This window comes from Ranitomeya variabilis, chromosome 5, assembly GCF_051348905.1.
Source record: "Ranitomeya variabilis isolate aRanVar5 chromosome 5, aRanVar5.hap1, whole genome shotgun sequence".
In the NCBI taxonomy this organism is placed as follows: domain Eukaryota; kingdom Metazoa; phylum Chordata; class Amphibia; order Anura; family Dendrobatidae; genus Ranitomeya; species Ranitomeya variabilis.
The window spans coordinates 273976420-273999681 of record NC_135236.1 but is presented as its reverse complement, the minus strand read 5'-3'; the positions used below and the strand labels follow the sequence as shown (position 1 = coordinate 273999681).

Sequence of the window (23262 nt, the reverse complement as noted above, 5' to 3'; positions counted from 1 at the left end):
ATGTTAGGTGTCTATGAACTCGTACTGACCTGGAGAATCATAACGGCAGGTCAGTTTTAGCATTTAGTGAACCTAGCAAAAAAGCCAAACAAAAAAACAAGTGTGGGACTGCACTTTTTTTGCAATTTCACCGCACTTGGAATTTTTTTCCCATTTTCTAGTACACGACATGGTAAAACCAATGATGTCGTTCAAAAGTACATCTCGTCTCGCAAAAAATAAGCCCTCACATGGCCAAATTGACGGAAAAATAAAAAAGTTATGGCTCTGGGAAGGAAGGGAGCGAAAAACGAACACGGAAAAATGGAAAATCCCAAGGTCATGAAGGGATTAATGACTCGAGTATAAGCCTAGGGTGGAAAATGCAGCAGCTACCGGTAAATGTCAAAAATAAAAATACGTACCAATAAAAGTAAAATTAATTGAGACATCAGTAGGTTGTGTTTTTGAATATCCATATTGAATCAGGAGCCCCATATAATGCTCCATACAGTTCATGATGGGCCCCATATAATGCTCCATACAAAATACACCCCATATAATGCCTCATAAGATGCTCCATGTTAAAAAATGCCCCATATAATACTGCACAAATATTGATTATAACCCTATAAGATGCTCCATAGAGACATTTGCCCCATACAGTGCTGCACAAATGCAGATTATGGCCCCATAAGATGCTCCATAGAGATATTTGCCCCCATATAATGCTGCACAAATGCTGATTATGGCCCCATAAGATGCTCCATAGAAATATTTGCCCCATGTAACGCTGCACATGGCCCCATAAGATGCTCCATAGAGATATTTGCCCCATATGCTGTTGCTGCCATAAAAAAAAAAAAAAAATCACACTCGCCTCTCGTCGCTCAGGCCCCAGGCACTTGCTATACTCACCTTTCCCGTTCCACCACTGAGCGTCACTGTGTCTTCTTCGTCCTCTGCACTGACTGTTCAGGTAGGGGGCGGCGCGCACACTAATCGCGTCATCGCGCCATCGCGCCCTCTGACCTAAGCGTCACTGCAGAGGACGAGGAAGACGGAGTGGCGCCGACGGTGGAACGTGGGACAAGTGAATATGCCCCCGTTATACTCACCTGCTCCTGGCGCGGTCCCTGCAGGTCCCTGGTTCTCCGGGCGCCGGCAGCTTCCTGTATTGAGCGGTCACATGGTACCGCTCATTACAGTAATGAATATGCGGCTCCACCCCTATGGGAGTGGAGTCGGGTCCATATTCATTACTGTAATGGCGGTACCATGTGACCTCTCAATACAGGAAGAAGCTGTCAGCGCCCGGAGAATCAGGGACCTGCAGGGACCGCGCCCGGAGCAGGTGAGTATTATTAGACAGCTGCTGCTCCCTCTCCCCTACCAACCCCTGGGAATGACTCCTAGTATAAGCCGAGAGGGGCAATTTTAGCCTAAAAAATTGGGCTGAAATTCTCAGCATATACTCGAGTATATACGGTATTATTATTATAAATATTTATTGCGCCATTTGTTCCATGGCGTTTTACTTGTGAAAATGGGCAAATATAGACAAATACAATAAGCATGAGCAAAAAACAAGGCACTAACAGGTACAGAAGGAGGGAGGACCCTGCCCACAAGGGCTCACAGTCTCCAAGGGATGATGGGTGAGGATACACTAGGAGAGGGTAGAGCTGGTTGTGCGGCTGTTCAGTAGGTTGAGGATCACTGCAGGCTGTAGGCTTGTCAGAAAAGGTGAGTCTTCAGGTTCTTTTTGAAGGTTTCTATGGTAGGCGAGAGTCTGATGTGTTAGGGTAGAGCGTTCCAAAGTATGGGGGAAGCACGGGAGAAGTCTTGAATGCTGTTGTGGGAAGAAGAGATAAAAGGGGAGTAGCGAAGGAGATCTTGTGAGGATCGAAGGTTGCGTGTAGGTAAGTACCGGGAGACCATGTCACAGATGTATGGAGAAGACTGGTTGTGGATGGCTTTGTATGTCATAGTAAGGGTTTTGAATTGGAGTCGCTGGACGATAGGAAGCCAGTGAAGGGCTTGGCATAGGGGGGAGACCGGTAGATTAGTCGGGCAGCAGAGTTTAGGATGGATTGGAGTGGTGCCAGAGTGCTAGAGGGGAGACCAGAGAGTAGGAGGTTGCAGTAGTCAAGGCGGGAGATAAGGGCATGCACTAGTGTTTTTGTGGTTTTGTGGTCAAGGAATGCGCGGATCTGGGAAATTTTTTTGAGTTTGAGACGGCAGGAGGAGGCAAGGGATTGGATATGTGGCTTGAAAGAGAGGGCAGAGTCGAGGATCAATCCGAGGCACCGAGCATGTGGGACTGGAAAGTGAGCAGCCATTGACCTTGATGAATAGGTCTGGTGGAGGGGTAGAGTGAGATGGGGGAAAGATGATGAATTCTGTTTTGTCCATGTTCAGTTTTAGAAAGCGAGCATAAAAGAAGGCCGAGATAGCAGACAGACAGTGTGGGATTTTGGTGAGTAAGGAGGTGAGGTCCGGTCCGGATAGGTAGATCTGCGTGTCATCGGCGTAGAGATGATACTGCAAACCGTGGGATTCTATGAGCTGTCCCAGGCCGAAGGTGTAGATGGAGAAGAGTAGGGGTCCTAGAACTGAGCCTTGAGGGACGCCGACAGACAAGGGGCGAGGTGAGGAGGTTGAGTGGGAGAGGGAGACACTGAAAGTTCGGTCTGTCAGATATGATGAGATCCAGGATAGGGCCAAGTCTGTGATGCCAAGAGATGATAGAATCTGTAGCAGGAGGGAATGGTCCACAGTGTCAAAGGCAGAATACAGGTCCAGGAGAAGGAGGACAGAGTAGTGTCGCTTGCTCTTGGCTGTTAGTAGGTCATTGGTGACTTTAGTTAGGGCAGTTTCAGTTGAGTGATGGGGTCGGAAGCCAGGTTGTAACCAGTCAAAGAGGGAGCAGGAGGAGAGGTGGGAGGACAGTTCAAGATGGACATGCTGTTCCAGTAGTTTTGAGGCATAAGGGAGAAGAGATATCGGGCGATGGCAAGACACAGAGGATGGGTTGAGGGAGGGCTTTTTGAGGATGGGTGTGATCTTGCATGTTTGAAGGATGAGGGGAAGACACCAGTTGTGAGTGAGAGGTTGAAGAGGTGTATTAGGGTTGGGATGAAGACGGTGGTGAGGTTAGGGATGAGGTGGGATGGGAGCGGATCAAGCGTGCAAGTGATGAGATGTGATCTTGACAGGAGGGTGGAGAGCTGATCTTCTGTCATGGTGGAGAAGCTGGTTTTGGAGGAAAAGGGTTGAGCAGCTAAGAGGGGCATTGGGCACTGCGGGCCAAAGCTTTCTTTGATCATATCGATCTTCTGTTTAAAGAAACAGGCAGTATTCAGCAGAAATGAGATGGGAGGGAGGAGGTGCTGGTTGACGGAGTAGAGAATTGAAAGTGTTGAAAAGCTGTTTAGGGTTGTGAGACAGGGAGGATATGAGAGATGAGACATAAGTTTGTTTTGCGGCAGTGAGCGTGGACTTGAAGCTGGCGAGGGACTGCTTGTATGCAATGAAGTGCTCGGCAGGGTGGGATCTCTTCGATCTCCGCTCATTGACCCTGGAAGCCCGTCTCAGTTCTTTGGTCAGGCTGGTCAGTCGAGTGTTGCTGTTATTATAGTGTTTTAAAAAGTGGCAGCAGCATCTGTGTCATGAAGGGAAGCTATGTCTGTAAGAGGGAGAAGGGACTCTGAGAGTGAATGTAAATTGAGGTGTTTGAGATTTCTGAGAGGGTGAGTGAGTTTGTGGAGTGGGGGTTGCGGAGTGAGTTTGTGGAGAGGAGAGGGAAGAGAATGTCAGTAGGTTGTGGTCAGACGGGGAAGGGTGAGTTAGTGAGGGAACAGAAGCGGGTAAAGATAAGGTCTAGTATGTGGCCATCTTTGTGAGTGGCCGCAGAAGACCACTGAGTGAAGCCGAAGGAGGCAGTAAGTGATAAAAATTTAGAGGCAGCTGAGGTGGAAGTGTCAATGGGGATATTAAAGTCACCCATGATGATAGTGGGGATGTCAGCAGAGAGGAAATGAAATAGCCAGGTGGTGAAGTGGTCGAGAAAGGTGGAGATGGCTAGTTCTGGGGGGCGGTAGATAACAGCCAGCTGGAGGTTGGAGGGGGAATAGATGCGGACGGAGTGCACCTCAAACGAAGGAAGAGTAGTGGAGGGTGGTAGTGGGATTGGAGTAAAGGAGCAGGTGGTGGACAAGAGCAAGCCAACTCCTCCACCACGTTTGGTGCTGGGGCTAGGGGTGTGAGAGAGGTGGAATCCACCATAGGAAAGTGCAGCCAGAGAGGCTGAGTCAGAGGGGGTGAGCCAGGTTTCAGTGATGCTGAGGAAGGAGAGTTTGTTGGTGATGAAGAGGTCATGGATAAATGGCAGTTTGTTGCAGACGGAGCGTGCGTTCCATAGTGCTCCAGGTAGGGGGAGTGGGGGCTGGATGAATGGGTATGAGGTTATCATGGTTGGGAAAACGTGTAGAGGATCGTGGCCGGGGGTTAGAAATGAGTTTGAGGATGTGTGGAGGAGGGCCAGGATCTATTGTTACATGTTCCAGTTATTAGGAAATAAAAATAGTAATTTATTTTCTTTTTCTGATAAACTACACTTTTATTATGTCATTAATTGTATGATTTTCTCTGATTGATTATTGTGTTATTAATTGGTATGAATGTTGTTGGTATTATTAATGGTATTAATGTTAATCTGTGTATGTGAAAGGGCCTGTCAGCGAGCTCCAGCTATTAAGAAAACTCTACAATGCATCTACAGCTATGGTCTTGTTGCTTTTCTGTAGTTTGCTATTCCCCGAGAGATGAAGAGCAGATTAATAAATCTTTCTTATCCTGTATTCTGGGCGCCAGCTCTGATGTGCTGTAAGGCTATGTTCACGTCACCTTTTTTTGGTTTCCAGTTGACATTTATGCTGGGAAAATCATAGGCTGGGATATAGCGATCATCCGTTACCCTCAGACTATAATGGTAGTCATTCAATAGATACAGCATTAACTTTTCAATAGCTTTCCATGAGAAATCAATTAAAAGATTATATCCTATACTCGAGCACAAATTGTCTCTGATGGCATCTTTTTGAAAGCTATTCGAAAACTCATCACTTATCTGCTTAAAGGGAATCTGTCAGCAGGATTTCACACCCTAAACTATTTATATGTGCATGTAGCTCTTTTAAAGGCAAGTTCAGCAATACTCTTACCTAGACAGGCCATTCCTCTGTCACTGAGAAATCAGCATTTGAATTAACATGCAATTGAGGAAGAAAATCTGTAGATCTGAAGCCTCTGTCACTCCAGCTCTATTTCTCTCCCAGCACTGCTTCCTCCTGCATGACTAATGGCTTCACTGCCTGAAGTCACACAGCTTAGAGGCTGTCCATCTGGCAGGAGGAGGCGGCGCTGGGCTGGGAATAGAGCTGTAGATCTACCATAGTTCTTCATTTGCATATTAATTCAAACGTTGATCTCTCCGTAATGGAGGAAGGAATGGCCATGTAAAGGTATTGCTGGGATTGTCTATGAAAAGGCTACATGCTTACCGTATATTAATAGTTTGGGGGTGTAATCCTGCTGACAAATTCCCTCTTCCAAATGCCATACAGTGGCATCTGTCGCCTACAGGCTGCTATGTTCAAAAACTTAGATGTTTAGCGTGTCTTTTTTTTTTGCCCTGGACTCTGTGGGATGGAATAGCAGTCTACTATTCCATACTTTTTTCTGTGTTCTACTGATGGATGCCAAAACAACACATGTTATGTGAACAAGCCCTCTTACAACCCCAGTAGCAGTGTGAGCTATACATGTCTCTGATATAAAAGATGAATGTTTACACATGACTTTTCTGTTTGGTCAGTATAATACAGATAACGTTGATCAGCAGAATGTAAGTAAATTATAAAACATAGCATTTAATCAGAGAATATATTAAATTGGAAATTCATACACAATAAAATTACCCATATCAAACAGGTGAAAACCAAAATGTCCAATCCACATTGATGGACAAATATATGACAAAAACCGTCACCAATGTCAAATGAAAGGCTATTCAAGAAAAGAGTGACAGTGGACAGCTAACATTTGTTCTGCCATTAGTGACTTAAATGTGAAATAGTAAAAAAATAAAACCATCCCACCAATTGTCAGGGTCTGTGCACACGTTGCGGATTTGGCTGTGGATCCGCAGCGGATTTGGCTCTGCGGATCCGCAGCAGTTTTCCATGCGTTGTACAGTACCATGTAAGCCTATGGAAAACCAAATCCGCAGTGCACATGCTGTGGAAAATTCCGTGCAGAAACGCAGTAGTTTATTTTCTGCAGCATTTCAATTCTTTGTGCGGATTTCGCAGTGTTTTACACCTATTGCATAATAGGAATCCGCAGGTGTAAAAACGCAGGCGAAATCCGCACAAAATCTGCAAAAAATCCGCAGGTAAAACACAGACCGTTTTACCTGTGGATTCTGCAGAATCCGCGCTGAAAAATCCGCAATGAAATCCGCAACGTGTGCACATACCCTCAATGTCCAGGGGGATGGGGTCCTTATGCAGACATAGTCTTGCAGAGACGTGTCCACCATTATGAGAGGAGCTTGGAGATGGCCCTACTGAGCCCTATTATTAATACAATGGCCCTAGTCACCCCAATACTCCCGCCCTGACAACGGCAGTCCACAGCTGGCCCTATGCAGACAATACCCTACACTTTCCCTGCATGCCTCCCCCACCAAGCCCTTCCATCCACAGTAGCAGTGTGAGATATACATGTCTCTGATATACAAAATTAATGTTTATACGTGACATTTATGATTGGTCAAAGTCATTCATGGGGAAAAGTTGACATTCGAATAGAGGAATCTCTGTTAACACCTGGTTGGTCTTATCATAAATTATAACCTAAACTTTACAAGTTAGTATCTCCACAATGGAGAGGAGAAATTAAATAAAAAAACAAAAAACAAAACAGAAAAATATTTTTTTCAAGCTTTGAAGCCACTGTTCCATGATGTGGCCTGTTTAGCATGGTCAAACTGGTGAAATGTTCTCTTTAAATGTAATCTAAGTTGCATAAGCACATTAGGGAAGGTATGTATCCTATAATGTGTGGTGTTTCTGGGATTAATTATAAGCAACTTGGTGTAATTTTATTCTTTACTGTAACTTCAAACAGTCAGGAGTACTTTGCTACCATGTTCTGGAAGTTCGACCTCAACACAAGTTCACATGTGGACAAGCTCCTGGAAAAGGAGGATGTTACTCTCCTAGAATTAATGGACGAAGATGACCTGCTCCAGGAGTGTAAGGCTCAGAACCAGCGGCTCCTGGACTTTCTGTGTCAGCCACAATGCATGGAGCAGCTTGTGCAGCTCATCACACAACAGCCTCCTGATGATCTGGACGAGAAAGTCCGCTTTAAGTGAGTAAAATAGTAAGGCACGACTGATGCGTCACCTACGTTACAGATAAATACACCAAAAGTAGGAGAACTAAGGTTAGACAGAATTTATAGTTCTGCATGTGCCAGTGTGATGACAAATTTGGTATATCTAGTTTTATAAGCTATCTGTCAGAAGAAAATGACAGTTCAAACCAAGCGCGGCCCATTTTCAGGGACCTAGCTGTGCTTCAACAGTCATTTTATGCTAATAGAATCTCTTTAAAAAATGTATTATTAAATCTGCTCCAAAGTGATTTATTCTGAGAAAAATCTTTTTACTATGAGAAATAAACCATTGTAAGTATTATAAGTATTCTGAAGCTTTCGGTGGGATACAATTATAACACAAAACAATAGCCACTAGGTCACTGCCAGGGGAACCCTCTTTCAGGCTGTGTGTGACTAGCTTTTAAGAGTGAATTATGTTTTTTTTTTTTTTTCTGCTTGGAAATCATTTTTTATATATTTTGTGTGATGAAGTACGGTATTTTTTAGAAGTTCTACACAGTTTTATAGTTAAGGTTGAAGAAAGACACAAGTTCATAGAGTTCATCTTGTAATGCTAATGTGTTGATCCAAAGAAAGGCAAAAACCCCATGAGACAGATGCTACGTAGTTATCCCATATAAGAAGAAAAATGTCTTCCCTACTCCACATATGGCAATCAGACTACTTGTCTGGATCAATGGTCCATTCCAGAATCTTGTGTGAAGAGCCTGTAAGATTATATTATTAAAAAAAATCATCAAGGCCCTCCTTGAACTTGTTAGGTAAGTCAATCATCACAATATTGTAAGGCATAGGCGTAGTTATTATTATTATTATTTATTATTATAGCGCCATTTATTCCATGGCACTTTACATGTGAGGAGGGGTATACATAATAAAAACAAGTACAATAATCTTAATACAAGTCACAGCTGGTACAGGAGGAGAAAAGGACCCTGCCCGCTAGGGCTCAAAATCTACAAGGGATGGGTGAGTATACAGTAGGTGAGGATAGAGCTGGTCGTGCAGTGGTTTGGTCGATCGGTGGTTACTGCAGGTTGTAGGCTTGTCGGAAGAGGTAGGTCTTCAGGTTCTTTTTGAAGGTTTCGATGGTAGGTGAAAGTCTGATATGTTGTGGTAGAGAGTTCCAGAGTAGGGGTGATGCGCGAGAGAAATCTTGTATGCGATTGTGGGAAGAGGAGATAAGAGGGGAGTAGAGAAGGAGATCTTGTGAGGATCGGAGGTTGCGTGCAGGTAAGTACCGGGAGACGAGGTCACAGATGTATGGAGGACACAGGTTGTGGATGGCCTTGTATGTCATGGTTAGGCTTTTGTACTGGAGTCTCTGGGTAATGGGGAGCCAGTGAAGGGATTGACAGAGGGTAGAGGCCAGGGAATAGCGGGGGGGACAGGTGGATTAGTCGGGCAGCTGAGTTTAGAATAGATTGGAGGGGTGCGAGAGTGTTAGAGTGGAGGCCACAGAGCAGGAGGTTACAGTAGTCGAGGCGGGAGATGATGAGGGCATGGATTAGGGTTTTTGCAGATTCTTGGTTTAGGAATGTATGAATCCGTGAAATATTTTTGAGTTGAAGGCGGCAGGAAATGGAAAGGGCTTGGATATGCGGTTTGAAGGAGAGATCAGTGTCAAGGGTTACCCCGAGGCAGCGAGCTTGTGGGACTGGGGAGAGTGGGCAGCCGTTTACTGTAATGGATAGGTTCGTTGGGGGGGTCGCGTGAGATGGGGGAAAGACAGTGAATTCTGTTTTGTCTATGTTAAGTTTTAGAAATCTAGTGGAGAAAAAGGATGAAATAGCGGACAGACATTGAGGGATTCTGGTTAATAGGGTGGTGATATCTGGTCCAGAGATGTAGATCTGTGTGTCATCACTGCTTGTACAGTAAAAAATCGCTGATGAACCCATTTTTCTAGCCATAAATGATATTCCCTAGTCATTGTTGTACATTAGTTGTTTAAAGATCATTAGAAAGAGTTCTGTATTCTCTGTTCATATATTTAAATATTGTAATTGGAACATCTTGAGCAGTTTTGGTAATTAGATCCCTCCTATTCACTTGAATAAGAAATAAGGTGCAGTCTCATTAGAAAAGATAGGGTGGCACGCTTTTCGCTGTTTCAGTAAAAAAAAAAATTAACCTCCCTCAAAAAAAAAATATATTTCTTTTTTTATTTTTTATTTTTTTTTTTGGGGGGGGGGGGGGGGAGAGAAATAATTTTTTTCTGGGACAGCTGCGGGTTGCTATTTTTAGGCTGGGGAGGGCCAGTGTCCACACTGGTTATCAAAATTAGAAGAGACCCCACATCATTTTTTAAAAAAATGTATTTATTTATTGCACAGGTGCCGGCACTTATAAGACTCACTCGCTGCAGTCGGCGAGAGCTGGTGTTGTAGTATGATGAGAGTAGTACTCTTATCAGCTGACACCTGTGACCGGCGGGAACCTTTTTACCGCCAGTCGCACACATCTGATGGCTCACTTGCTATCATCTGACAGCGCGGGAACCGCAACGCTATGACCGGCGGTAGCAAACTTACCGCCAATCTAGAGCCGCCATTGTTTCTCATGCCGTCACACAGATGACAGCATGGGAAACAGACGATGTTCGGGGTACCAAACCTGTACAGTAACATGGCGTCCTGGAGAAGTCTGTGTTCGGGGTCCGTGCACGAACACTAGGTGTTCAGTACAGACCCCAAACTTTACTTTTCGGGTTTGCCCATCACTAATAACACTGGTCAACAGCATTTTTGGTGCCAAAGATATTTCATCGAATTTAGGGTATTTTTGGGGTGCTGATTCTGAATATGTCATCAGTTTTGCCAGATTGGCTCAAGTTTTTGAGATTTTTGGTATCTTATTTATAGCACTTGTTGGTAAATGCGACGCATCATCTCATTAATTTCTTTGGATTAGTACTTGAACTGAGCAGTTCTCAATATAGTTTTGTGTTAATTAGTGTTCTAAAAGTTTGTTCATAGCTTGATTTTTGCACTAACTTTATGTTGTTGTCTGTTTTCCAGTGAAAAGCATGAACTCATCAAGAAGAAGTTGTCTTAACGATCCAGACTCATTCTGTTACATTTGTGGTGAATACACACTGCCAAAACATAGAAGAAACATAACAGACTTCGTAAAAAAAGTGTATTTTGCCTATTTTGGGGTTATGCTTGGGGACCAAGACAAGTTTTGGGCACCACACATAGTGTGCAAAGCATGTATCGAATTATTACGAAAATGGAGCAAAGGACAAAGAAAAAGCTTCAAATTTTGTGTTCCAATGGTGTGGAGAGAGCCAAAAAATCATCATGATGACTGTTATTTCTGTGCAGTGCAAGTGCAAGGATTCAATAAGCATAAGAAACGAAAATGGGAGTAACATGGAATCTGCAAGAAGGCCTGTCCCTCATTGTGAAGATGTGCCTGCACCTGTGTTTACCATAAATAACAGTCATCATGATGATTTTTTGGCTCTCTCCACACCATTGGAACACCAAATTTGAAGCTTTTTCTTTGTCCTTTGCTCCATTTTCGTAATAATTCGATACATGCTTTGCACACTATGTGTGGTGCCCAAAACTTGTCTTGGTCCCCAAGCATAACCCCAAAATAGGCAAAATACACTTTTTTTACGAAGTCTGTTATGTTTCTTCTATGTTTTGGCAGTGTGTATTCACCACAAATGTAACAGAATGAGTCTGGATCGTTAAGACAACTTCTTCTTGATGAGTTCATGCTTTTCACTGGAAAACAGACAACAACATAAAGTTAGTGCAAAAATCAAGCTATGAACAAACTTTTAGAACACTAATTAACACAAAACTATATTGAGAACTGCTCAGTTCAAGTACTAATCCAAAGAAATTAATGAGATGATGCGTCGCATTTACCAACAAGTGCTATAAATAAGATACCAAAAATCTCAAAAACTTGAGCCAATCTGGCAAAACTGATAGCATATTCAGAATCAGCACCCCAAAAATACCCCAAATTCATTAAAATATTTTGGACACCAGAAAAAAAATTTTTTTTTTGTTGACCTTTGTAATGATTCTAAAACTACGTCGAAATCCACAACAGACTACCTTAAAAGGCGCAAGCAGAAGGTTATACATTGGCCCTCACGGGCTCCTGATCTGAATACCATTGAAAATCTGTGGCTATACCTCAAAATAGCAGTGCATGCAAGACGACCCAGGAATCTCACGGAACTGAAAGAATTTGTCAAGGAAGAATAAATGAAAATCCCTCAAACAATAATTGAAAGATTCTTGGATTTCCCTATGTCAAAACTATAGAGAAGAAAGCATTTAAAAGGGGTTTTTCTCATGAACAAAGTACATTTTAATCTATCGATCTTTGAATAATAATAATACTGTTTTTAAACTCAGGGAAAGCATTACCGTATATACTCGAGTATAAGCCGAGATTTTCAGCCCAAATTTTTGGGCTGAAAGTGCCCCTCTCGGCTTATACCCGAGTCATGATTGGTGGTGGGGTCGGCGGGTGAGCACTGTCATATACTTACCTGCTTCCGGGGCTCCTGGCGCCCCCCCTGCACGTCCCACTGTCTCCGGGTGCCGCAGCCTCTTCCCCTGAGCGGTCACGTGGGACCGCTCATTAGAGAAATGAATAGGCTGCTCCACCTCCCATAGGGGTGGAGCCGCCTATTCATTTCTCTAATGAAGCGGTGCCGGTGACCGCTGATAGAGAAAGAGGCTGCGGCACCGAAGACAGGCAGGGGGAAGGAGCGGGACGCCGGGAGCAGGTAAGTATCGCATATTCACCTGTCCGCGTTCCACACGCCGGGCGTCGCGCCATCTTCCCGGCGTCTCTCCGCACTGACTGTGCAGGTCAGAGGGCGCGATGACGCATATAGTGTGCGCGCCGCCCTCTGCCTGATCAGTCAGTGCGGAGAGACGCCGGGAAGATATCGCCGAGGAGCTGCAAGCAAGACAGGTGAGTGTGTTTTTTTTTTTTTTTATTGCAGCAGCAGCAGCACAGATTTATGTGGAGCATCTATGGGGCAATGGTGCAGACCACTATATGGCAAAGCTATGGGGCAACGGTGCAGAGCACTATATGGCAGAGCTATGGGGCAACGATGCAGAGCACTATATGGCAGAGCTATGGGGCAACGATGCAGAGCACTATATGGCAGAGCTATGGGGCAACGGTGCAGAGTACTATATGGCACAGCTATGGGGCAATGGTGCAGAGCACTATATGGCACAGCTATGGGGCAACAGTGCAGAGCACTATATGGCACAGCTATGGGGCAACGGTGCAGAGCACTATATGGCACAGCTATGAGGCAACGGTGCAGAGCACTATATGGCACAGCTATGGGGCAACGGTGCAGAGCACTATATGGCACAGCTATGGGGCAACGGTGCAGAGCACTATATGGCACAGCTATGGGGCAACGGTGCAGAGCATTATATATATGGCACAGCTATGGGGCAACGGTGCAGAGCATTATATATATGGCACAGCTATGGGGCAACGGTGCAGAGCATTATATATATGGCACAGCTATGGGGCAACGGTGCAGAGCATTATATATGGCACAGCTTTATGTGGAGCATCTATGGGGCCATAATGAATGGTATGGAGTATCTATTTCTAATTTTGAAATTCACCGGTACCTGTTGCATTTTCCACCCTAGGCTTATACTCGAGTCAATAAGTTTTCCCAGTTTTTTGTGGCAAAATTAGGGGGGTCGGCTTATACTCGGGTCGGCTTATACTCGAGTATATACGGTAGTTGTGATCCTCTGCTGTCCTGTCTGTATACTTTTTTGCTCCCTTCCCAGGAGATGTGGTATAATCTGACCATGTTCCTGCACGCTGAGACACAGCCATTACACAATACACAGGAGGGCACATTTCTGATATTATTTTCATACAATAACTTATTTTTATTCCAAAATCACCTTTAATAGATTAACTTTTACCATATCCTTTTACACTATATACTATACTATATACTGTACACTGATTGCTTTTGAGGGAGTCACACTGTGCTTTTTAATTTTGTTATTATTTATATAATTTCTGATTCTTTGTCATTTATTTAGAAAACAGTCCCTATGTCTGTCTTTGCTGCCTTTATTTTTTTTCTTATAGGTACAGTGGGGAAAATAAGCATTTGATGCTGCCAATGTTGCACATTTTCCCACCTTCAAAGAATTGAGAGGTCTGTAATTTTTATCGTAGTTACACTTTAACTGTGAGAGACAGAATCTAAAAATAAAAACAGAAATCACATTGTATGATTTTTAAATAATTAAATTGCGTTTTATTGCATGAAATAAGTATTTAATCACCTACTAACCAGCAAGAATTCTGGCTCTCACAGACCTGTTATTTTTTTTCTTTAATAAGTCCTCCTAGTCTGGACTTTTTACCTGTATTAAAGGGAAGGTACCGCGTTTGTAGATCATTAATAAATCACTGTAATGTAGCATAACATGCTGCTATAACCAAGTTTTAAATGCATGTGAAACAGATTTCGTGTGTTATATGAGTTTAAAGAAGGCACTGGGGGCTGACATCTTGGTTTCACAGCAATAGCACGACACTAACAGTGTCATATTATGGCACCCCATGGACATAGGGTCAGCGCCGGTCTATTATCTCCTGTCTCTAACATTGCAGCAGCATTATCAGTGAGCTGGGCACGCCTCTGTGGGCTGCACAATTCACTTCTGTAGGTGTGACTAGCCGCCATTTTATTATAGCTCAGTGCTATCTGCCGAGCTCCACTTACTCTCTATCACAGGAGAGAAGCGCTTACTGGAGCCGGAGGATGGAGAGTGGGGAGTGCGGGTGATTTACCTCCGTGCTCCTCTGTACTCCGGGCACTGCACTCTGCGTCCTGAGCAGATATCCTCTGCTCTCACACGCTGCCCTGTGTGCTTCTCCTGCTCTTTCTCTGCCTCCTCACACACAGTCCCTGTCATCTCCAGTAAGCTGCATTCACAGCCTGCAGAGAGGGAGCTGACACCTGGAGAGAGAGCAGGAGAGCTGACAGGACAGGGATTAAGGTGGGGGAAGGGGGGGATGGCAAGAATGTTAGTTACAAAATAGGAGAGAAGTAGTGTGCACACAACAGTGATCACATACCCTTCCCCCATATATCTCTTCTGTGATCTGCCATAGGCCAGCACACTGCTCTCCTGAAATACTCTGTGCTGCAGTCACCCTGCTCCTTCCCCTATATATCTTCCCTGTGTGACCCTGGAGGTGACTGTGTCTCTCTCCCCATGTGTGCTCTCCATCCCCCTGTGCCTGTTCGCTCTTGCTCTTATGCACTCCTCTCTCCCTGCATGTCTTTCCTCATTGCACACACAGCTCAGTGCTTGCCATAACAGGAGCTGCGGGGGTCATGCTGTCGCATGTCAGCGTGACCCCCACAGCTGTGACTGTCACCTGCGGTAACGCTACCGCCGGTACTGTCGGTCACAGCGCTGCGGGATCATGCTGGCAGATGTCAGTGTGATTCCGCAGCTGACTGTGACCTGCAGCGGTGACTTGCGGTAAAAAAGCAGGCGCGGACCGATGAGACTACTGCTCCCATTGGGCTATGTCTGATGGGAGAGTAGTATCATCTGCCGCTACCTGTGCTCACAGTTTAAAAAAAAAAAAAAAATGTTACATTACATACACATTCACATAAAAATAAAAAAAAATTATACTCACGGTGGTGCAGTGATCCACTGCAGGGGGCGATCTCATCCTATCAGTCTATCGCCGGCTGTCTTTGAGAGCAGTCATATCACTGATGTGACTGCTCTCAAAGTGATCAGGATCGTCGTGGGACATTATGGATTATCTTCTCGGCGGGCAGGTGAGGAATATTTGTGACAAGGAGGAGGGATTCGGGGATTATGCGTTCGTTAAGTATAGTTTAATTAAGATTAAGAAAGGACTTTCTTTGGGCTGTGTCTTTATTTACAATACAACTATAGGATTAGTAAAGGATAGGTGTCTCATAAGCTGTGGGTTTGATGTCACCTGACAATAGAAAGGTGACATCAACCCCACAAATATGAAACCAACTTGCCACCGCTACAGGGCAAGTGGGAAGAGCCGGGCAAAGTGCCAGAAAAGACGCATCTAATAGATGCGCCATTTCTGGGGCGGCTGAGAGCTGATGGTTTTTAGCCTGGGGGGCAATATTCATGCCCCCTTCCTAGGCTATTAATATCCCGCAGCTGTTTGCATAACCTTTGCTGGTTATTATAGGGGGACCCCACATAATTTTTTTTGTTTGGGGTCCCCCATTTTAATAGCCAGTAAAGGCTAAGTATACAGTTCTGTGCGTGTGTGTCAGCGTGTGAGTGTCAGCGTGCGCACACTCCCCTCATAAACCAGCACACTGCTCTCCTGAAATACTCTGCTCCCTCCACCGTATATCTCTCTCTCTGTGACCCCCCCATAGACCAGCACACTGCCATATGGATCACGCATAATGCTGCCATATCTATTTATCACATAATACTCCCATAAAGACCACACATTATACCGCCATATATACTTATTACATAATACTGCCATATAGATCACACATGATGCCACCATATATATTTTTTACATAGTACTGTCATATAGACTACACTTGATGCGGACAAGTATTATGTGTGATCTATATGACGGTATTATATGTGATCTTTATGGTGGTATTATGTTTGATCAGTGTGGTGGAATAATGTAAAAAATATATGACTATGATAACTATATTTAGTCCATGAGCCGGGCCAGATATCGGTACCACCCGGAGTGACTAATTTTCTTTGGTATTTTTAGGTAGATGCATGTCTGTAGTTTATTTTTTGATATGATAGCCCTTACATATACGTAGCTTATTAACCCCTTCAGCCCTAGGCCTATTTGTACCCAAGTGCCTAAGCCAATCTGACCTGTGCCACTTCATGGGCTAATAACTTTGGAACGCTTTCACCTATCCAAGCCATTCTGAGACTGTTTTCTCGTGACATATTGTACTTCACGTCAGTGCTAAATGGGAGTCAATATATTTTACCTTTCTATATAAAAAAATGCTAAATATTCGGAAATTTTGGAAAAATCGGCAATTTTTTAACTTTGAAATTCTCTGCTTTTTACAAAAATACTGATACCCCCCATAATAGTTATTAATTTACACTCCCCACATGTTTACTTCATATTGGCATCATTTTGAAAATGAAACCTTATTGTTTTACGACGTAATAGGGCTTATAGTTTTATGCGCAATTTTTCACATTTACAGCAAAACCCACTTTTCAAAGGACCAAGTCACTTCTGAAGTCACTTTAAGGGGCTTACATAACAGAAACCACCCATAAATTACCCCATTTTGCAAACTACACCCCTCAAGCTGTTCAAAACTCATTTTTAAAAACTGTTAACCCTTTAGGTGTTCCACAGGAATTTTAGCATGAGCCAAGAACCAAATATGACGATATCGGTACCACCCGGAGTGACTAGATGTAGTATTTGTAACAAAATTTAATCCAAGTTATGTAAATACACACTGAACATGTCATGTGCATATATATATATATATATATATATATATATATATATATATATATATATATATATATATATATATATATATATATATATATATATATATATATATATATGTTACTCCATAATATCTTCAACATCGGACTCTGAATCTGACTGTTGTTCTACTGGCTCGTCTTCAGTACCCTTGTTCTGGCATGTCTGTAATCTGCACATGTCTGTGCACTTCAGGCCATTGCTGAGGCAAGTACACTGAGGAAGTTCACATGACCGCACACACTTGCAGGACAGTAGCTGTATAATAGCTTCTGGTGCTGGTGCCCCTTGCATCCACTTGACAACAAGCTTTCCGTCGTTATCTATCATCCAACCGCAGTCTGTTGGGTTTGCAACCCATGGCTGGCTCTGCAGACTTCTCCTCCAGATCGCAGCCTGGTAGTTTGCACGCAGTGCATGCATGAAAAGGCAGTCCTGGCAAGGAGGGAGTTGACTTGACTCTACCACTCCACGTCTGGCACAGAACAGCTGATAACGGAGCCTGTTTACCTCAGTTGTTTGGGTAGTTGGCAGGTACATGTGGCAGGTGATTTCCTGTAACTTCTCAAAAAGTTCGGTAGACACTTCCCATGAACGACCAACTTCCTGAAAGGCATCCTGGTATGTCTTGTTCATCTTCAACTGCTTGAGTGTCGTCATCTTCCCACGGCCAGCGAATGCACTGACGGTGTCACAGCCTGTAAATGCATGCATGCCAATCAATGAATCACATACGCTGCCTCCCAATGTTCGGCTCAGAGTGGTGATATCCAGGAATCTTGTCCGGTTCTGTGTACCGCATTTCTGGAACAGGTGGGATGGGATTTTGTGGCACATGCCCAGACACAGGACCATGACATCAGTATCCTCCGAAGTGATGATGACCGACTTGTAACCAGATTCTGCTGCATGAAGAGCATGGAGAAGGAGGCGTGTGTCTGCTTCTTCTTGATTTGACTTAAGGTCAGCAGCCTCTTCCCACTGTTCTTTGGTGATCTTAAAGCAGAGCTGCTCACATGTGACATACAGCTCCTTCTCCTCAAGCTTCTCCCTGTGGTGTTTCGCCTTCCATTCTTCTACCAGAAACTTTATGAGACTTGCCTTGTTGGAGGAACTACTTAGAAGCTTTTTCCACTGCTGGATGTTGTGCCCATGTTGAATGTTCTTGAAATGGATCCCTGTGCCTTCATATCTGTTGACTCTTTCTGTATCTTTGATGGATGTCTCCTTGTAGACGTCAAAGACAATATCAATGCGCTTGCTCTTAGCACCCTCATGGATAGCGCGACTCATTGCTGTGCCTGCTAGCTGGCCAAATGTTGCATTGTTTCCCTTCAGTTTCTGAACCAGGCTCATCCCATCAATGATGGTTGCAGAGGGCTCGGGGATCACTTCTGCAGGACGAGCATTCCTCTCCAACTCCCTTGCGAGGGCAGCCTTGTTGGTCTTGCGGATAGACCCATCACCATTGGCAAGTGCCCATGGCAATGGACCCAGGGGATGAGTCAAGACATCACTCATTTGTAGCTTTCTGTTCTCAGCTACAAGTATCATCTGGCCAAATAGGTTTCTGTCAGCCTTCAAAATTACCTCCTTGCCAAGACCTTGTCTGCGTGTCTTCATTTGGATGTTAGAGAACGTTTTAAGTTTGTTCTTCGTCATCTTGTCATGAAACAATGTAGTTGGCTTATCGGTACCCAAACGCTCATCCTTGAATGTTTGATATGCATCCTCTCCTATACTGTATGCCCCTTGAAGGTCTTTGGCTACATCTGGTGGTGCTACAGTCGCTGTTGACAAACTGATAAGTTCACCATTATGCTCTTTGTTGAAGGGGTTCACCCAACCTGTCTCCAGCAGTTGAACGAAAGATTGGACATCGGCTTCATCTCTTCTAATCCTAGACACCTGTAGGTCTGAATGGCTGAAGTCAGTATATTGTTGGCCTACCAGGGCCCTCAGCTGCCTCAAGTACATACTGCGGTACTCTGATGTCAGGTAGAACCTGGAAACAGCTCCAACTTTGAGGCTGAAGCCTTTTGTGCCCCCTGGTGTCTGGGTGTCTTTGTTGATTGTCTCTTCAATGGTCTGGTCCACAGGAATTCGTCCAAAAGGATTCTTGCTACCGATCTGGACCGAAAAGCCACCTTGCATGAAGTATTCATGGACCTCTGGGTGTTCTATGGGCAGCCGAGACATTGTGGCATAGTAATAGGTTAGGTATCGGGCATAGTTGACCTTGTCATAGGCAAAACACCATGGTATCATCTGGGAGGTGTCAGCCTCTACAGAGGGAGATAGGAGCTCTGCAGAGAAGACCGGAGAGTCCTGTTCAGCACAGAACGTGTATGTGTCAGTGTGTGTGCGTGTGTTGGGGCACCTCAGGGTGTCTTCAAATGTGACATAGCCCCCTAGATTTCTTCCAGTAAAATTTGCACTCCAAAAGTCATTTGGCGCTCCTTCCCTTCCGAGGCCTGCCGTTCCCCAATACTGCAGTGTACGACAACATATCGGGTGTTGTTGTGTTCGGGAGAGATTGGTGAACAAATAGTGGGGTGCATTTTTTGCTGGTACACCTCTTAAAAATAAAAAAATGAGCCTAAAATGACACCTTCATGTAAAAAATGCACTTTTTCCATTTTCTCAACCAAGTGTTTCCAACTACTGTGAAACACTGGTTGGGTCAAAGTGGTCACTATACCCCCTAAAAGATTCCTTGGGGGTGTAGTTTCCAAAATAGGGTCACTTTTTGGGGTTTCCACTGTGGGGGTACCTCAGGCAGCCTTCAAATGTGACATGGCCCCCTAGATTTCTTCCAGTGAATCCGCCACCCAAAAACCACATAGCGCTCCTTCCGTGTTGAGCTGTGCTGTGTGCCCATACTTTAGTTTACGAGTACATGTGGGGTGTTTCTATAAACTGCAGAATTAGGGTAACCAAGTTTGGGTTTGCCGTTAACCCTTGCTAGGTTGCAGGTAAAATTGGATTACAATGTAATATCTGGAAAAAAAATGAAATTTTGAAATTTCGCCTTCATTCTGCTAAAATTCCTGTGGAACACCTAAAGGGTTAACAGTTTTTAAAAATGAGTTTTGAACAGCTTGAGGGGTGTAGTTTGCAAAATGGGGTAATTTATGGGTGGTTTCTGTTATGTAAGCCCCTTAAAGTGACTTCAGAAGTGACTTGGTCCTTTGAAAAGTGGGTTTTGCTGTAAATGTGAAAAATTGCGCATAAAACTATAAGCCCTATTACGTCGTAAAACAATAAGGTTTCATTTTCAAAATGATGCCAATATGAAGTAAACATGTGGGGAGTGTAAATTAATAACTATTATGGGGGGTATCAGTATTTTTGTAAAAAGCAGAGAATTTCAAAGTTAAAAAATTGCCGATTTTTCCAAAATTTCCGAATATTTAGCATTTTTTTATATAGAAAGGTAAAATATATTGACTCCCATTTAGCACTGACGTGAAGTACAATATGTCACGAGAAAACAATCTCAGAATGGCTTGGATAGGTGAAAGCGTTCCAAAGTTATTAGCCCATGAAGTGGCACAGGTCAGATTGGCTTAGGCACTTGGGTACAAATAGGCCTAGGGCTGAAGGGGTTAATAAGCTACGTATATGTAAGGGCTATCATATCAAAAAATAAACTACAGACATGCATCTACCTAAAAATACCAAAGAGAATTAGTCACTCCGCTTGGTACCGATATCGTCAAATTTGGTTCTTGGCTCATGGACTAATTGTGGGATTATGTGTGTTCTATGTGGCATTATTATGTGACAATTATATGGTTGTTTTATGTGTGATCTACATGGTGTTGTGTGTGATCTATATAATGGTATTATGTGTGATCTATATGGCGGTATTATGTGAGAAGTATATGGCGGTATTATATGAGAATACTGTGGCGGTATGTGTGATCTATATGATGGTATTATATGAGAACTATATGGCGGTATTATGTGAGAACTATATGGTTTATAGCCTAGGAAGGGGTTAATACCCATGAATCTTCCCAGGCTATGAATATCAGCCCGCAGCTGTATATTTATCCTTTACTGGCTATTAAAATAGGGGGACCCCCCAAAAATCAACGTGGGGTCCCCCTATAATTAATAACCAGAAAAGGCTATGCAGACAGCTGCGGGCTGATGTTAATAGCCTAAGAAGAGGCCATAGATATTGCACCCACCCCCTTCCCCGGCTACAAACACCAGCTCATAGCCACCCCTGAAATGGTGCATCTCTAAGATGCGCCAATTCCGGCACTTAGCCTCTCTCTTCCCACTACCCTGTAGAGGTGTCATATGGGTAATATTTGTGGGGTTAATGTCACCTTTGTATTGTAAGATGACATCAAGCCGGCTTAGTAATGGAGAGGCATCAATAAGACACCTATCCATTACTAATCCTATAGTTGTTAAGGGGTTACCTAAACACACAGCCAGAATAAAGTATTTTAATGAAATAAAACACTACACACTTTCTCATCTTTATTAGGCTAGTTTCACACTAGCGTTTGCATGAGCTGCGGAGGGCTGCGGACTTCCTCCGTGAAGCCCCGCCCTCGGCCGCACCTCCACCACTAGCTCCGCCTACTTCTGCATGCGGCCGGCTTGCGGCCTGTGTACCTATCTGTAACATTAGGTACGCAGGTCGTGCGGCAGTATGCGGATGCTTCCGCATGCGTCGTTTTGACGATGCAGCGACCAGCGTAAACGCAGCTTGTAGCAATTTCAATTTTTTGCCGCATCGTCAAAACGACGCATGCGGAAGCATCCGCATACTGCAGCACGACCTGCATACCTAATGTTAAAGATAGGTACACAGCCCGCAAGCCGGCCGCATGCAGAAGTAGGCGGAGCTAGAGGTGCGGCCGAAGGCGGGGCTTCATGGAGGAAGTCCGCAGCTCATGCAAACGCTAGTGTGAAACTAGCCTTAGTCAGCTAACCGTGTAACACCCTCAATCTCCTGAAAAAAAAACAAAAAACAGCAGTATACTCCCTGTTCCCGCACACACACGCAGATACACACAGACACCCGCACACAGACACGCACATATTCACAGTTCACAGTCTCCGCCCACACACTCTTCCTCCTCCGCAGCGTTTATCGCACGCAACTCCGCAGCAAAACCTCAGATTTTTACACCTGCTGTTTTGCTGCGGATTTGCCTAACTCAATGGTAGTCAATGGGTGCAGAAATGCTGCAGATCCGCACGTATTTTTCAGCAGCATGTGCACAACAATTCTCAATTTCCCATTGACTAACATTGGTTGTGCATTACACTGCGGATTTGATGCAATTCCGCGCATCCAAAAACGCTGCGGAAACGCATCAAAATCATCCAAGTGTCTCACCCCTGCTATTCCATGTGTATCTCTCCCTCCATCACGCTCCATGTCTCACCCCTGCTATTCCATGTGTATCTCTCTCCATCACACTCCATATGTCTCTCATCATACTACATGTCTCTCTCCTCATCACGCTCCATGTGTCTCACCCCTGCTATTCCATGTATCTCTCTCCCCATCACGCTCCGTGTCTCACCCCTGCTATTCCATGTGTAGTTCTCTCCCCATCACGCTCCATGTGTCTCACTCATCATACTACATGTCTCTCTCCCCATCACGCTCCATGTGTCTCACCCCTGCTGTTCCATGTGTATCTCTCTCTCCCCATCACGCTCCATGTGTCTAACCCCTGCTGTTCCATGTGTATCTCTCTCTCCCCATCACGCTCCATGTGTCTAACCCCTGCTGTTCCATGTGTATCTCTCTTCCCATCACGCTCCAAGTGTCTCACTCATCATTCTACATGTCTCTCTCCCATCATTCTTTCTCAGCCATACCAATGTATCTCTCCCCTCCCTCCACAATGCCTGGCCATTCACTGCAGACCTGGATCTCCTTCTTATCTTACTGATGGATGAGTCACAGACAGCTCTGCTCAGATAATGCTGCTCCATACACACCACATGTCTTCACTCTTCCTCCAGTCCACCATGCTGCTGAGCCCACTGTGTTCTGCTCTTCTGTAAACTCTGTAGCTGTGTTTCTGATGCAGTAACTGCTGGTGATAGCAGATCACAGGGCAGTCTTACACAAAATGGCTCTGCCCTGTGATGCTGCTCTTCATTCTGACCCAGGGATAATAGACCACCCAAAAGGGGAGGGAAATGGTGATGTCAGCAGTTACTGCCCCAATTTTCCAGCTAACAGTAAAGCTGGTAAGT

General features: G+C 44.4%; 1 protein-coding gene across 3 annotated transcripts in view; it reads left to right on the top strand.

Moving 5' to 3' along the window:
• PPP6R2 (protein phosphatase 6 regulatory subunit 2) overlaps positions 1 to 23262 on the top strand; it is a 204396-nt gene that overhangs the window by 59973 nt on the left and 121161 nt on the right. For all 3 annotated transcript variants that reach the window (XM_077264346.1, XM_077264348.1, XM_077264347.1), the window contains exon 3: positions 7174 to 7419. In XM_077264346.1, coding sequence (XP_077120461.1) covers positions 7174 to 7419 — 246 coding nt within the window. The remainder of the gene's footprint in view (positions 1 to 7173; positions 7420 to 23262) is intronic.